Source organism: Pteronotus mesoamericanus, unplaced genomic scaffold (genome assembly GCF_021234165.1).
Source record: "Pteronotus mesoamericanus isolate MK-2021 breed Mesoamerican mustached bat unplaced genomic scaffold, CSHL_Meso_final contig_68, whole genome shotgun sequence".
NCBI classification, from domain to species: Eukaryota; Metazoa; Chordata; class Mammalia; order Chiroptera; family Mormoopidae; genus Pteronotus; species Pteronotus mesoamericanus.
In genome coordinates, this window is record NW_026555234.1 from 3,446,474 (window position 1) to 3,463,535 (window position 17,062).

A 17,062-nucleotide genomic window follows, 5' to 3' on the forward strand; every position below is an offset into this window, starting at 1 on the left:
TGTGATTTCATAGTGAGGGGAGGCAGGTAGTCTCCCAGGTTCAGCCAAACATTGGGACCCACAAGGTCCCCGTGGACCTCCCGTGACCCCCTCCGAGCGAAAGGCCGGGGAGTAGGAGGGCAGCCGCCGTGAGGACAGGGTTGCGCATTCTCCCGTGGGTGTCCTTGCCGCAGGTCACGTTGCAACCTGCTCAGCTGTCCCAGGGCTGTGTCCTCCCAGGTGACGCCGCTCGGGTGTGAGGAGATGCAGGCTCCATAGAAGCCCATGTCTTTGGTCACAACTCACAGGCCTGGCTTCCGGGGGTCCCACCAAGGACGCGCCCAGTTTCAAGAGTCACTTCGCCCAAGGAAGGTGAAAATGTGACTTGCCCGTTAAGTGTGTTTGGTTCATCGACAGGTCCTCCCATCCAGGTGTGATTCACCGACCGCGTGTCGTTTTCCTGTAGACCTTGTAACGTGTGACATTTCAACACACATTTCGACAGAAAGTTCCAGACTTTCTGTCACGAAATCAGTATTTCCTTGTGCGTCCTTTTGCAGCGTTATAGAGACATAACGGACGCCCCATGAACTCGCCCACACTGAGCTACAGTCTGGTGTGGTGCTGTGAACACAATACCCCCGCCCCAGCAGCCCAGCCCGGTGTAAGGCCCCGGGAGCGCCCCTGACTGTGTCTGCGGTGGGCCTGGTGTTTAGAGCCGGTTTAGACTCACGGGAGGATTGAGAAGACCGCACAGAGAGGTCCACCCACCCCATACCCCGTTTCCCCGTTAGTAACTGCGGTGCATGGTTACACCTCGTGAACCAATATTCATTCATTATTAACGGAAGTCCATACTTTATACAGGTTTATCCTATGTCCTTTGTCTGTTCCAGGATCCCGCCCAGGGTAGCACGTTACCTTCCGTTGTCATGTCCATAAAATAATTTTTAATTGGAAAAAATGAAAATAAACTTCATTAACCGCCCCCCACCCCCGATACAGTAACTATGGCTTTCCCCCCTGGTCTGCCGCCACCGAGGCCACGCTGATGTCAGCTGCGTCCCTCCTGCTCCCAGCCGGCACCTGCCCCTTTGCTCAGGGAGAAGCTGCTGTTATGTCACTGGTCTTCAGTCACGGGAGGGGGCAGAAGGGAGGGAGGGGCGGAGGAGGGAAAGGGAAAACGAAGGCTTGCTTGCAGGCAGTTGGGAACCTCAGAGCTTTGAGGGACCTTTGGTGTCTGTTGCCACTTCATGGGACCCATTCTCTCGACCTCTGTGTGTCCCAGGTTGGAGATCGCAACCCTGAATCGGGCCGACTCCGACCTGGAGGCCTGTCGAACCCAGATCAGCCAAGATGTCATCGCCCTTCTACTGCGAGGCCTGACCAGCAGGGGCCACCTCTCCCCTCCCGCAGAGAGGAGGATGGGCGCTTTTTTCAAAAAGCAGTTTCTCTTGCTGGAGAAGGAAATACAAGAGGAGTACGATCGGAAGATGGTGGCGTTGACGGCTGAATGCGATCTGGAAACAAGAAAGAAGACAGAGACCCAGTACCAGAGGGAGATGGCGGCGATGGAGGAGGCGGAAGAGCTGCTGAAACGTGTTAGCGAGAGGGTAAGGCAGCTTCGGAGGGCGGGCTTCTGCCGCCTCCCTCCTTCCTCTGGGGATACTTCATTTATCCGTTCATCCAGGCAACCATCCATCCACCCACCCGTCCACCATCCACCCACCCGTCCACCATCCACCCACCCATCCACCATCCACCCACCCGTCCACCATCCACCCTTCCACCCATCCACCATCCACCCACCCATCCACCACCCACCATCCACCCATCCACCCACCCAACCACCATCCACTCACCCATCCACCATCCACCATCCACCCACCCGTCCACCATCCACCCACCCACCCACCATCCACAATCCACCCACCCACCACCCACCATCCACCCATCCACCCACCCAACCACCATCCACCCACCCATCCACCATCCACCCATCCACCCATCCATCCACTCACCCATCCACCATCCACCATCCACCCACCCATCCACCATCCACCCACCCGTCCACCATCCACCCACCCACCGATCCACCCACCATCCACCCACCCACCCATCCATCCACCATCCACCATCCACCCACCCGCCCAGCCATCCACCCACCCGCCCATCCATCCACCCATCCACCACCACCCATCCACCCACCCACCACCCACCCACCCATCCATCCACCATCCACCCACCCATCCACCATCCACCCACCCATCCACCATCCACCCACCCACCACCCACCCACCCATCCATCCACCATCCACCCACCTGTCCATCTGCACATCCATCCACCCACCCATCCATTTATACATCCACCTGCATATCCACCCACAGCCCAGCGATCCACCCGGAATTCGTTTAGAAAGCATTTATTAATCACTCACTGTCTCTCAGGCACTGGGCTAGGCCGTGAAGGTACAGAGAAAAATGAGACATGGCGTTTGCATTCAGGAAGTCCATAGTTTAAGAAGGACCCTCACATACAAAATGTGCCATCATTCAACTGTGCTGTAATAGCTCTGTGTTCCCGGTGCCATGGGAGGTCCTGGGGAGAGCCTCCCTTTGTGATGTCCGTGTGCATGTGCGACCCTCTGGGCTGTGGTCGCTACAGCGTGCTCTCTCCAGCACAGGCTCTGGAGTCAGACAGACCTAGACTCCCGGGCTAGCGTCTCTGGCTCTGCCCCTGTGAAGCGAGGCTGGGGCGCCCCTCGGGGTGGCTGCGGGAAGTGGCTCGGGGGAGCTGCCTGCATGGCTGGGCGCGCCCAGTGCTTACTGTGAGCCACTGGCGAGGCTGCCCCAGGCCTGGCCTCTGCTGACCGGAGCCCAGCTCTCCTTTCGAGGGGGTGAGTTGGGGGCTGTCTTGAAAGGAACGGTGCTGGAGCGTTTTCTGGAGTGTATCCAATGTAGCCCGTTCCCCTCTTCCTCCGTGAAAGAGGCGGCTTGTTCAGTCCTGTGACTGAGCCCACGTGCTCTGCTCTGAAACCCTGTTGCCCCAGCGAGGCCTAACGCCCACTGGAGCGCCAGCCTCTGCAGCCCCGGCCTGGTGCCGTCCGCAGACTCCCCCTGGCAGTGGATGCACGCTCGGGAGACAGCAGGGGCGCGTTGGGGGTGAAGCCAGAAAGAGGCAGAGCCACGCTGGGTCCTCCTCCTCTTCAGTTTAGGGTGTGGCTCGTTCTCTGTCTGGCTCCCGGATGAGTTCCTGGGGCTTCCGTAACAAATCACCAGAGGCTTGGTGGCTTAAAACTGCAGGAATATGTCCCCTCCCAGTTCAGGAGGCCAGATGTCCCAAGTCCAGGTGTCATCCCAGTGTGCCCCCTCGGAAGGCTCCAGGGGAGGGTCCTTCCTGCCTCTTTCAGCTCCCGGTGGCCCCGGGGGCCCTTGGCTCATGGCTGCATCGCTCCAGTCTTGACCTCCACCTTCACGTGGCCATCTTCTCTCCTAGGAGACTCTGGCGTCTCCTCTTCTGTCTCATGAGGACACTTGTCATTGGATTTAGGACCCACCCAAATAGTCCAGAATGATCTCATATAATCTTATAAGGACCCTTATTCCAAATAGGTCATGTTCACAGGCTCTAGGGTTAGGACACGGATGTGTCTTTGGAGGGGGGTGGTCAGCATTCAGCCCACGCTAGTGCCACTGGCTGACCCCACCCTCTGATCTCCCTCTGGACAGTATTTACTGGTCAAACGTGTCCCTGAACCATGCCCTGAAGAAGCTGTGTTGAACGCACGCTGTCCAGTGATTCAGCACCTAAATGGTCTCATGATCTCTCTTTCTCTTCTTTCCTAAATTTGTTATATTTTTTTTCCCTGTAAAAGTAATACATGTTCGGCGAGGGAGACTTGGAAAGCACTAGAAAGCAGGGGTGGGCAAACGAGACCCTTGAGCCCGATCCTGTCCGGCCTGGTTTTGCTTGGCCCATGGAGGCTTGAGAATGGCTTTTACATTTTTTTAAAAGATTTTATTTATTTATTTTTAGACAGAGGGCAAGGGAGGGAGAAAGAGGGGGAGAGAAACATCAATGTGTGGTTGCCTCTCGTGCGCCCCCTACTGGGGCGTGGCCTGCAGCCCAGGCCTGTGCCCTGACTGGGAATCAAACTGGCGACCCTTTGGTTCACAAGCCAGCGCTCAATCCACTAACTCACACCAGACAGGGCTGCTTTTACATTTTTAAAGTGTTATAAAAAACAAAAACAAAGGAACACAAAAAAGCAGACCGGTAAGTGACGGAGACCTCACATGGCCTGCATGCCTAGACTCTCTGTGTGTGGCCTTGTGTAGAAGAGTTTCTAACTCCAGCTCCAAAGCAAGAAAAGGAAAACGAAAAAAATCGGAAGCCGCCCCACCTCCCAACAGCAGACGATCATCCAAGGCCTGTTCACTGGGCTCCTTCTGGGTCCCTGACCCTGGGGACACAGTGATGCTGAGCTGGTCCCCTCCTGGCTCCCAAATTTTGGCGTGCATTTTAGCCTTTTGCGTCACCCTTTTTCTTTCTTTCTTTCTTTTTTTTTTTTTTTAACCAAGTGGGGCTTCTTGGTTTGTATCATTGCGCCTTTGGTGTGTGTTCACTTATCACCGCAGCACATTTCTTGCTGCAGCACACACTCCCCCGCTTACTTGGTGCTCACGGCGCGCCGGGCGCTGCGCTCAGCACACGGCTTCTCATCGGTCTCCCACCAGCTCAGTGCGGTGGGGATTGGGAGGCTCCTCCCCCTTTCACGGGTGAGGGCGCCATGCGGGGAAGGTCGCCTGCCTGAGGACCCAGAGGGGGGCCCAGGGCTTACACCCAGCGCCAAGCCTTTGCGCCCGTTGCCACCCGGTGCAGCGCCACCCGTGGGCCATCGTGTCCCATGCTGCCATGGGGGCCGCGTTAATGCATCCAAGCGGGCTGGTGCCTTTCCAGTGCTTTGCCTGGGGTGGCGCAGGTCTGTGTCCTCATTATTTACATTAGTGTTGGGACCCGGAGGAGGGATGATACTGTGGGAGGCCACCATCACTCTGGATCCCTTAGGTCATCCTGTTCAGAGAGACAAGTCCCTCTGTCCGAGCCAGCCTACTTCCAACACTAGCGCCTGAGCTGCCTGAGTGAGCAGAGCTATTCCCTTCCAGGCCGCAAGCCGCCCTGCCTTCAAACCACGGGCTTCTTCGTCCTTGCCTTTGCATTTATTGCAGGCATCTCTAAATAGAACACGTGGGCCTATTTTGGACCTATTATTCCACCAAGAATTAGTTTTAAAAAAAGCAAAACGAGCAGGGTCAGCTTATTTGGATGAGGCGCGGGCATCCCAGCGCTTAGGACGGGGACGAGACCTGCCCGCACCTGTGCGCCCCCGTCCTTCCTGCGGGTTTCAGGGTGCGTCTCTGCCGAGAGCCTGTGGGACAGCGAGGGCGCCTGCAGCCCACGAGGGCAGGTGGCCCGGGGCAGGTGCCTACTCTGCTTCCGGAAGGCGCCCGGCTCCCCTCCATGGGCCTCGGTTTCCCCACCCCTAACTGCAGTGCCACCTGCCTCGTAGGCCGTTAATGCTCGAAGGGCCCTTAGACCGTGCCTGGCAGTGCTGTCCCCGTGCTCACGTTCCCTGGGACACCATATGTGTCACCTTCAGCATGTCCCATGACACGGAGCCGTCGGAGAACGTGAATTCCTTCCACTTTGGAAGGGGAAACTAAGACCCAGGGGGAAGGCCCTTGCCCAGCCATCTGCCAGCAGCCACTAGCAGGTCAGGCTGTGTCTTCTGCTTGGGGACCGTCTTCCAGGCACAGGTGCCTCACGGCTCCTTAAAGAGGAGGTGGCAAGGGGTGCGGCCGGCCCTGAGCTGCCCGCTGCCTCCTGGCTCCTTTGAGGGCACCTCAGACGATTCCGTAAGTGCAAGGACTCTGCCATTTTAACGCTCTCTGCGGGATTTAATTTTATCAAGCGGTGCTGCAGTTTGCCCATCTTGCCACGTTGAACGCAGGTTGTAATTCCCTAGGGCGGTTTCACGTTTCGGGCGGTGCGGAGTCAGCACTGGGAACGGCAGATGCTCCGGCACAGCCAGGCATGAAGTGCCTTCCCCGGCCGGTGCCCACTCCCCCATAGGACCAGCTGCTTTTCTAGACACTCAAAGCCACAGGATCGCCATGTCTTGCTTCCCTGGAAAATCTGTTCTAGTGGAAGGTTCAATAAGGACTTGGGGGTGAGTGACCATGACATTAAAATGCACATTTTTTTTTGCCAATATTTAAAATATAAAACTTCATATAAAAACCTAGACTTCCAGCTTCTGTTAAAAAATGGGAAAATGTGGCTGCGCAGGGCCCATGTCCCCGCAGGGCCCCCTTGTGCTGGGCTGAGTCCCGGCTGCGCCTGCAAGCAGGGCTTGCTCGCCCCACTTCACCCCAGGTGCCGCCATGCCCTAGCGCCTCTCTCACCAGGCCACTTCCCTGCTTGGCAAGCTGAGGTGTGTCCCCTGCTTTAGGGTTCAGTCGTCTCATGTGCCACAGGACGGTTGAACTAGGTTGGGGGTTGGACACATTCCTGGAGGTCTCTGTACCCCCTCAGGAGGGCAGCGCATGTGAAGATTGGAGTGGGGGGGGTCCTATCCAGGCGTATTTTAAGGAATGTTTTACTCTGACATGGACATGTCAATGCCTCAGGGTTTACTCTTCCTGGAAATAGGATTCTAATAACGAGGATGGATAATTTTATGTTAGGATTTGCATGTGTGTGTATGCACACGTGTTTTGGGTTCTGGCTGTGAGAAGCCAAATAGATTTCACCCCCAGTTCATTCCTATGAATTAAAATAAATTGCGGTTGGGGCCTGTTGAATTTTATACAGTCGAAGAGGTCCCTCTGGTGGGGAGTCAGCCACGCCCCAGGCAGCCGAGCGCCCCTGCAGTGCCGGCGTCGGCGGCACCCTCACGGGGTGGGCGAATCGTGTTCCCTAACTTAGACAAGCTCCCCGTCTGGTGCCGCTTCGCTCCAGAAGAGCGACTCAGAGGGTCTAACCCGATCTGTTTAAGAAACCAGCTCTGCAGAAGGATGGCGCTGCTTTCTGGAGGCCAAGGCAACGTGACCGTGGAAGGGCCCAGAGACGGGGCCAGGGACACGCACGGAGGTCCTTTGGCGTCTGGCGCGGTGGCCGCTGCTCGTCTCATGGCGGGGAGCTGCTGGGGCAGGGCTTGTCATAGGCTGGCTGCTTTCTGGGCCAGGTTCTAAACAAACTGAAAAGCCAGTGGCAAGGGCTGGAAAGAGGGAAGTGAGCATTTCCCCTCCACGGGCTTGGGAGTGGCTGCAGGCCCCAGGCGTGGGGAGCTGCGGCGGTGGCGGCTCCGGTCCCTGAGGACAGCTGGTGCGGGGGCTAAGAGCCCTCTGATCCCGCTTGGCTGGGGGGCTCGGCCCTTGCCCTGTGCCCTCGTCACCCCTCTGCCTTCTGGGGCCTCTGCTCAGCCTAGCCACAGCTGTCATCCACGCCTTCCCACCTCCCGAGACCCTGCGCCTCTTGACCTTGACCCTTGACCCCTGGGATTGCCGCACCCTCCGCCTCTGGGACAGGTACACTGTCCCTCACTTGGCTCTACCACCATGGTGCACGGTCCAGTGTCCGTGTGGTTTCAAAACCTGTGCCCGAGGATTTGGTGTCAACTCCTTCCCTCCTCCCCCGAGCACAGGGAGACGGGGATGGGGGGTGGGAGTGGGGAGACCCTTAGCGCTGCGGAGCGTGTGCCTTCTCACCTGCAAAGCGAGTGTGTTCGTTTTCGTTTGCCCGTGTACCAAAGTGCCACCCATTCAGTGACTTACACCACCACCCACAAGCCCTCTCAGGCGCCCATGGGCGGGAGCCTGGGCCCCGCTTGGCGGAGCGCTCTGTGCGGGTCCCTCGGGCTTGCGATCTGGTCCCTGCCCTCACCCTGGAGCTTGGGTCCTGGTCCTGCTCGTTCCTGCCCTTGCACCGGCCACCTGATGGGCAGGCAGCGCGCGGCTGTGCCTTCGTACCCCGTTGCCGCCCTTCTCACTCACCCAGGCGGCCTCCCTGCGGCCCGATCGCGGGCACATTTCTTCTCAGCTGAGTTACGAAGGAGCGGTGATGGCACAAGTCTGAGCGCCGCACAGCCCAGTCCTTGGAGTCTGTTTTCCAGGGCGTTTTCAGGCAGTTTGAGTTGCAGGTTTCCACTCCTGTGAATTTTTTGCTTGGAGGTTCTGGAAAACGTTAGGATCACAGGGAGGACAGGTCGCAACAGCATCTCCCAGAGCCATTGTGTGTGCGTGCATTGTGGACACGCGTGTGTCCGTCCCATGGGAGTGTGCATACTCGTGCTTATGTGTGCATGTGCCCATGCTTGCATGTGTGTTGCGTGTGGGCACACACTGTGTGCATGGGCATACTGGGTTGTGTACATGTATGTGTGCTGTGCGCATGCATGTGTTCTCGTTCCTGGTGTATGCACATGTGCCATGTGTTCGCACGTACTATGTGTGTGTGTGTGTGTGCATGCACGTGTGCTTGTGGTTTGCATGTGCTGCACACACACGTGTGTGTGGTTTGCATGGGCCGTGTGCATGAATGTGTGTGTGGTGTGTGTGCACACGTGGTGACCACTGCATGCACACATGTGTGCTGCGTGCGTACACGCCCATGTGCGCCAGCCGGCATGTCAGCCTCCCCCGTCCCCCGCTCTCCCCGCAGCCCGCCGCCGAGTGCAGCAGCCTCCTGCGGACCCTGCACGGCCTGGAGCAGGAGCACCTGAGGAGGTCCCTCGCTCTGCAGCAGGAGGAAGACTTCGCCAAGGCTCGCCGGCAGCTCGCCGTTTTCCAGAGAAACGAGCTGCACAGCATCTTTTTTGCCCAGATAAAAAGTGCCATTTTCAAAGGGGACCTGAAGCCAGAGGCAGCTAAAATGCTGCTGCAAGACTATGCGAAAATCCAGGTAATGCCCCCAGCCACATGTGCTCGGAGGGAAGGGCCTTTCCTGAACCATCTGGTGGACTCCTCCTCCCCTAGCACTGGGTCCCGCTCCTCTTTCTCTCTTCTTTCGTGCCACGGACAAGTGAGCTCGTCTCCTCCTACCCCAATGTCTGCTTAGTTTCCGGGAAGCAGGAAAAATGAGGGCCCGAAACCCAGGCCTGGGACGCAGGCTGACTTGAGCTTGAATTCCAGGTCTGCTCTCCCCCCAAGCTGTGTCCATTTCAGCAAGTGACCTAGCTCCTCTGAGCCTTGGTTTCCTCATCTGTAAAATGGGGCAACAGCACCCGCCTCACAGGGGAGAGACAGGGCTTTAGTGAGCTGATGCATGAAAGCCAGTGCTTGGTACAATATGTGTTTAAACTAGTATCAGCATACATGTGCATAAACGTGTGTGTGTAGGGTTTACAGTCTGTGTCCAGACATGTCTGGGTGAATTTGCGTCTGTTTTTGCATATAAGTTTGAGAGTGAATGTTACTAACGCAGACTGAAGGAATTCCTAGATGACAGCGGAAATAGTTTATCCGAGACCGTCAGTGTTGCTGTGGAATTTCTCTTGAGGTGGCAGGAGGCGCCCTTCGAGCACACGTACACACACATGCACGCACAGTGAGACCACTGGTGTGCAGATTTCTGTTCCTGGTGCTGGTCCGGGACGCGAGGGCCGCCACAGAGCAGGACAGGGCCAGGAGGAGACCACGTGACCACTGTGAGCTTTGGGAAGACAGGGCCACTCCCAGAAGGCACCGGGACATCCGAGGACAAAGCAGCCTCTTCATTTCGCTGTAGGTTTTCCCACTGAAAGTCAGTGAGAGTCAAGACTTCCCTCATGCTCCGCGTCCGGTGCTTCGACCCCAGGGTGTCCCCCGGGCGTCGGCGGGTTTTGCAGTCCTTGTTCTCGCAGAGCCGTGGCCGACTCTCAAGCCTAGGACTGTTGAGTTAGGGTGGATGCATGTTACTGTTAATCACACTGGGGTCAAAGAAGTGACCAGCGCAGGTGATCATGGTGTCGCCGCACGGATGACCTTGATCCGAGCGGCCAACGTACTGGATGATGCGACTGTGACTTCCCTTGGGTGTCAGCCCCGGCCACCAGCTCACATGGGTCCAGTTCTGTGGGGAGCACGCGTGTGGATTCTGTGGCCAGGACCCTCAGGGAGGTGCTGGTATTGGGCCATGTCTGCTGACCACGCAGCGTCCACTGCCCGGGCGGTACGAATTCTCAGGTGTCGGAACCGGGACGTCATGGCTTTTGCATGGAACGGAGACTGTCCACAGCACCCAGTGCATCTTGTTGAACAAAGTGTCGCTCTTTCCCATAGCCCATTGCGGGGACAGTATTTCCACAGATGGAAGAGCCGGCAGAGCCAATCAGTGGGGTAACACAGCTGCGGCCAATGGGAGCTCAATTCCTGCCGATCTGGCTACCGTGCCATTGGCTGAAGCCGTGTTCAGAGCCGGGGCGAGGGGCCTACTAGGAAGTTAGAGCACAGGCCGTAGATCGCGGAGCCCAAATCCTGCTCGGGCCGCTTACCAATGGTGCGATGAGACTCCATTTCCTTATCTGTGGCTGTAACAGTCCCGTCTCCCTCGAGGACAGTAGATAAGGTGAGGGACGCCTGGGGCCCGGTGCCACGCCCAGGGAAGACGCCCAGGGCCAGCGAGGCTGTCACGCTCGCTGGTGTTGGTTGGGCGCGTTCGTTCCGTGGCTGGCGGAGGAAGACTGCTTGCTGCTGCGCTGATTGACTGCGCTCGTCTCGTCTCCGTGAGCGTGTGCATTTCGGGGGCAGAGCCGGTGGCGGGTGGATCCCCGTCCTTGGGAACGGCGCGGGTGTGGGCGTGGGCGTGGGCGAGGGCACGTCACCGGCTGAGTGAAGTTTACGTCCTGTTTCTTAGGGCAGCAAACATGCTTTGGTGACTTGCGACCGTCTGGCCCAGGCACTTTCCAGAATCCTCGTTTCTTATTCGTGTGTCGCCGTCCCGGGCTGGGAGGGTGAAGGGTTCCTTCCGGTGCTCCTAGTCCTGTGTATATTCTGAGGCAGGAAATGTAATATTTTAAATGCCTGGGAGGAATTTTCTCTACATTTTAATTAGGCCTATTCTCTTGATTTTTTATTTTTTAACAGGACGATGTAGAAGAGTTAATGGACTTTTTCCAGGCCAGTAAGAGGTATCATCTAAGTAAAAGATTCGGCCACAGAGAGTACCTGGTCCAGAACATCCAGTCGTCGGAGACCCGCGTGCGGGGGCTCCTGAGCACCGCGGCTGCGCAGCTGACCCTCCTCATCCAGAAGCACGAGAGGTAAACCCCCAAGCACCCCAAACGATGCGGGCGCACCGCCGGCCCCACGCTCCTCGTCCAAGACCACCTACTGCTGTTCTTCATCGAATGCTCTGGCTGTTTCTTACTTAGGTCTTAAGGAAAATGTTTGCCCTGGCCAGGGTGGCTCAGTTGGTTGGAGCGTCATCCTGTGCACCAGAGGGTTGTGGGTTCCATCCCAGTCAGGGCACATACCTGGGTTGCGGGTTCGATCCCCTCTTGAGGCGCGTACAGGAGGCAACCGATTGTTTCTCTCTCACGTCGATGTTCCTCTCTTTCCCTTTCTCCTTCTCTGAAATCAATAAACGTATCCTTGGATAAGGATTTTAAAAAAAGAGAAAACAGAAAAACACTCTGGTCCTAAGACTCCATCGCATTATAGAATTTAAAACACTCCATAGTTGAGACAACCACACGACGGCCCCCCCGCGCCCATCATTCAGCGCCAGGAGGCACCAGCTCACGGCCACTCCTGCCCTGGCTCCAGGCCTCCACTCGGGTTGTGTTAAAGCAGATCCCCGACACCGCACTGAGAAATCGGTGGTGGAGGCTCCCGGGAACCGTGCGGGGAGCCCCGCCCCCCGGGGCGCGTGCACCGCAGGCTCCTGCACTCGCCTTTGGAACGAATTACCAAGCTCTCGGTGGTCTTTCCCAGCAGCTTGGGGAGTGGGGTGCGGGTCCAGGGCACCCACCATGTGACTAGGAAGCCAGGGCAGCCCTGCCCCTCTCTCCACGCTCCTCCTCAGCTAGTCTTTGAGGCGCTTCACTGTCCGCATGAAGTTTATTCTTTGTAGTTTATGAGACACCCTGAAATGACCAGGGACGTGACTCTCGAGCTGGTTTCTGACGGTGAGCGCGGTTTTGCGACTTGGTTCCACTGGATAATTTTATCAGGTCTTTGAAGCTCTTGTTCTATTTAATGAGGATTTTGTCAGTGCACATTGTGTGAGCGCTGCTTACCCAGAGATGCGACTGAATCTGTCACTGCAGGTGAGGTGACACTCCTGATTCATCTTCACTCCAGTGAGTGAGAGACAGCGCCTCACCTCCACCCGCGGTGCCGGCTGTGGCTGCAGCTGCGGCTGCTCTGAGCGGTCACAGGGAAGTGTGTTCTAGCTCTGAGTTTTTAAATGCTGTTGTGAAAGTCTGGCCTGGACTTATTTCTAAAACACGCATCTCCCCGTTCGTTCGTTCATTCATTCATTCATTCACCGGTTCGTTCCTTCGAGGGGCTTCCATGGAGAACCTACCCTGTACCAAGCAGGCAGCCCAGCCCAGGGATGCAGACTAACCGGGAATAGTGTGGTAATGATGAGAGTAGCAGAGCGCATCGGCAGGGTTCTCCAGAAAACAGAAAAGACAACGCAGGCGCGAGGCATGGGCTCACGCAGTTCCAGAGGCTGAAAGTCCCATGCGTGCGGTCCTGTCAGCAGACGGGCCCAGGGAAGGTGGTGGAGTGGTCCCGGCTGAGTCCAGAGGCCTGAGAACCAGGGGACTTAAACTTCAGCCTGAGGGCAGCAGACAGGAGATGAGTCCCAGCTGGAGCAGGAGGCAGGAAAAGAAGGGGCCAGTCCCTCCCTCTTCCACCTCCAGCCAGGCCCCGATTAGAGGAGACCACCCACATGGGGGGGGGGTGGCAGGGAGGGGGCGGTCTGCTTCACGGAGGCTGCCTCCAAATGCTCATCCCATTCGGAAGCACCCTCAGGAACACACTCCGAAACCGTGTTCAGTCCGGCCCCAGAATTAGCCCTCACAGAGCCGTCCCTCCGTGGACCTCCTGGACTTGGCTCGTGCCCGGGAATTCCCAGCCTGCCCTCTGCTCTTGGGAGATTCCGCGGCACCGAGGCAGCCCCCTTGCCCGTTGCTTCCTCCCGGAAGTCCTGCCCCATTTCTGCCCTCAGGCGATTTCCCTCTGGCGGTGAGCTGTGTCCGCCTGCAGTGACCCGGCCTCGCCCGCCCTCAGTCGTCCCCAGCCGGGAAGAGGGCATCCACCCCCGTCTTCTTCCCCCAGGGCTGGGTACTTGGATGAAGATCAGACAGAAGCGCTGTTGGAACGGGCTCAGACAGAAGTCTTCTCTATAAAGCAGAAGTTGGACAATGACTTAAAGCAGGAAAAGAAAAGGCTCCGCCAAAAGCTAATAATTAAGAGAAGACGAGAGATGCTGCAAAAGGTACGTAAGGGACTGTGCCGTTCATCCTTCGCACAACCGTTCGGAACACCCGCCAGGGCCAGGGGGCAGCTGAGACCCACGTGGTGACCAGCCATCTGGGCTTGACTGGTAGTGACTTTTGGGGATGTGGTATCAAGGGGGGCGCTCCGGGTCCCACTCAGCCTTGGCAAAGCCACGGGTCTCGGCGGGCTGGGGACGTCCGCCTGGGTGAGGGTGCAGCAGTGAGCGATGACGCTGCGGCATTTATGGAGTGTCTCAGTCTGTTTGGGCCACTGTAACAAAATACCACAGGCTAAGTGGCTTACGAATGACAGAGATTTATCTCTGACCATGCCGGACGGAGGCTAAAGCCCGAGGTCAGGGTGCCAGCCTGGTGGGGCTCTGAGGAAGGCCGTCTTCGGGGCTGCAAGTGGCGGACTTGGCTACCGAGTGCCTGGGCCGTAGGAGTTGTAATAGCAGATGTTCGTGGGTTTGAACTCTGCGCCAGGCTCTTCTCTAAGAGCTACGGTGTTAAGCAGCTCATTGACTCCCCACGGCTGCTGCCCTGAGGTGGGCGCCCTTCTGCCCGCCGTGAAGATTAGGAGGTGGAGTCACAGGCAGACAAGACGCTCGTCTCCGTCCACGCAGCGTGTCCGTGGGGAAGCCAGGATGGGAGCCCCGGGGCGGGCTCGGGGCGGTCTTCCTCCTGGGCTTCACCTCGTCAGTGAACGAGCGCTTGATAAATGTTGAACATATAAAGTTTTGATGATGTTTTAGGTTATTTTCTTAAGGATAATTTTCTAAAGGGGAGCTCGTTGGGGGAAAAGGCTTAGCCAGGTTCCCAAAGTGTTTTCCCAAAGGGCTTGATGTACTGAGCTTGTCCCCACATCTTCTTCTCTCTGAAATTCGCGCCAGCACAAGGAGCAGCGGAAGGAGCAGCTGTCCATCGCGGACGCCTTCCGCGCCGCTGAGGACGCGGGCCAGTACCTGGGCCAGTGGCGGAGCCTGGTGGCAGACCACAGCGCCGCCCTGGAGGAGCTGCAGGAGCGCCTGGACCAGGCTGCCCTGGATGACCTCAGGGCCCTGACACTGTCGCTGTTCGAGAAAGCCACCGAGGAGCTGCGGCGCCTGCAGAACTCCGTGGTGACCCAGGAGCTGCTCAAGCGTGGCGTGCCCTGGCTCTTCCTGCAGCAGATCCTGGAGGAGCAGGGCAGGGAGGTGGCCGCCCGGGCCGAGCAGCTCGAGGGCGAGCAGAGGGACAGGGACCAGGAGGGCGTCCAGAGCGTGAGGCAGAGACTGAAGGACGACGCTCCCGAGGCCTCGACGGAGGAGCAGGCAGAGCTGAGACGCTGGGGGCGCTTGATCTTTACGTGAGTAACCCTGCGACTTTCCCTGTCGCCGGTCCAGCCGCAGGGGGGAGGGATGGCGCCCTGAGGTTCTGGGACAGCTGAAGGTGCTGCCTCTGACACAGGAAAGACTGACACAGGGCAGACGAGACTGACAGCAGTTTATAAGTGACATACACTCACAGCCCCGGGGAGAAGGACACCGCCTGATACCTGAGGCCACTCAGGAATTGCAGCCAACAAGCAGGAGCTGCAGGAGGCGGGCTTTGTAGCAGCAAGAGGGTGAGGCCCCCACGGGAGCGTGCGGTTGCTTTGCTTGAATAGTTTCCTGGGCAGGCAGGGCATTAAACCCACTACTGATGGATAAGCAGGGACTGCGCCTGGTCCCCTGGGTGGCAAATGGTGTTTGACGAGGGGAGAGGAGCTTCTTTTCTTAATAGTCCTTTACGTTGCTTTTCCTTTCAACAAACCAACCAAGCCACTGACTTAGAAAACCCCGTTGAGGCAAAGAAACAAAACCTGAACTCTTTTATTATTCTTTTCTTGATAGAGACACCTCACAGTTTACGTGGAATCTTAGCAACAGTTTAAATTCTGAATCTGTGACCCTTTTTTATTAGAAACGGTTTTCCTGACAGGGTTGCGGAGGGGATGCAAGGGCGGGGGGCGGACAAGAAGGGAGTGGGGGAGTCTTTCTCCGTGTGCCTGGCAAGGCCGGGCCTCCCTCCCGGGCCATCAGCCCAGTCGCGCTGCGGGCCCCGCTCCGGGGGTCCCCCATCCGCCCAGGCCCGCGCTCTCCCTGGATCCTCTGAGGGGCGTAGCGCAGGGCGCCATTCTGCAGGGCGCGTCCTCGCTTGGTGGCGGTTACCTCCCGCGGAACAGGGGCTTCCTGGCCTCCGCGATGTGCTGCCTCTCCCAGCTCAGCGCTGCTGCCGGGGACCGGCCCCCTCACCAGGGAGGACAGGTCCCCCGTGTTTGCAGAGCGCGATGTCGTCTCGGTTTAGATTACGTGACTTCTGGGCTCTTTCTCCTCTCACTGTTACGGTTCTGTTACGGTTCTGTCCTCCTTTATTTCCCGATCTTTGATAGCGTTTGTTTTCATGAGCCAACAAGACGCTGTCTTCTCCAAGCCCCTAAAGATCAGACCCTTAAATGCCGCTTCCTATTCCCACGAGTTGTTCTTAACAGTGATTATTCAGCTTAACCCACGCTCCACTAAAGTCCCTTCACACACTCCAGCCCTTCGAGGCGTCTGAATTGGACTTGGCACCCCTGTGACCAGGCGCCATTCCCTTCAGCCTCGTTTGGCTCCGTTTTGCAGGCTTATGACCAAAGCCGCTGCTGACTCAGTGTCCGGCCGAAAAAAGACAACTCTCGCTTTGCTCTCAGGAAACTCCTTACGATTTTTTCTGCAAGTTAAGGAGGGTCCGCTAACACCACACACAGTGCCAGTCTGCTCATGTGCTTCGCTTATTTACGATTCTCCAAGGTTATGGTCTTGATTTCGGAGGCATTACGTAACAATGGCTTTGCACCACAGTTTTGAAGCACGTCTTTATGAGCTCCCCGATTTCTAGCAGGATGGAGTTGCGCACTGTTCATGTAAAGCAGGAATTAATAAGAATGCATATCTTCGCCAGGGAAAGAGACTTCATCTCTAAGTTCCTGCCTGGATCTTAGAGGCCTTCAGGTCAGAGACCCCGTATCCCCTATTTCTGTATTATCTTGATGCCTACGTAGCAGAGGAGCAAGACACCATCACCCGGGGTGGACCTGCTCAAAGACAGGCAAGAGCAGCGACTCATCGATCTCAGAGTTGCCTTCACTTTGGATTCTGCGTAACCAGCAGCCACAGGGGGGCCAAAAGGCTGCTGACAGAAGGCATGAAGAAGCAGCTGCGGTTTCCTCGGGTCCTTTAAAAAGGAGGGCGGCCCCATGGAGTGAGAAACCCAAGAGGGGGTGTCAGCGACATGGGCGTGGGTCCGCAGGCTCCCGGGTGGGGCCACATCACCCCTGAGGGCCGTAGTGTTTCCACCAGAGAACGTCCCCGCTGAGCCCGCGTCTCGCACTCCCACGTTGAGATGGGAGCGAGGGGGCCTGGCGCGGCCTCCCACAGCCGTGCCCCGCAGATACTTCTGCGTTTTACAGCTCCCACCAAGCGTGTTTTACGCGGCCCGTGCTGACGAGCGTTGCCACAATAACCGGCACCAAGAGGTCCCTATTGGTCTGCAGAGGCTCTTTGTTGAGTGAAGCAACGAACACACAGGGC

General features: G+C 57.5%; 1 protein-coding gene across 1 annotated transcript in view; it reads left to right on the top strand.

The window, feature by feature from the left end:
* EVC2 (EvC ciliary complex subunit 2) overlaps positions 1-17,062 on the top strand; it is a 66,416-nt gene that overhangs the window by 30,921 nt on the left and 18,433 nt on the right. Inside the window, exons 8-12 of the mRNA XM_054582230.1 lie at positions 1,268-1,592; positions 8,702-8,941; positions 11,104-11,279; positions 13,309-13,468; positions 14,363-14,817. Of these exons, the coding sequence (XP_054438205.1) occupies positions 1,268-1,592; positions 8,702-8,941; positions 11,104-11,279; positions 13,309-13,468; positions 14,363-14,817 (1,356 nt within the window). The remainder of the gene's footprint in view (positions 1-1,267; positions 1,593-8,701; positions 8,942-11,103; positions 11,280-13,308; positions 13,469-14,362; positions 14,818-17,062) is intronic.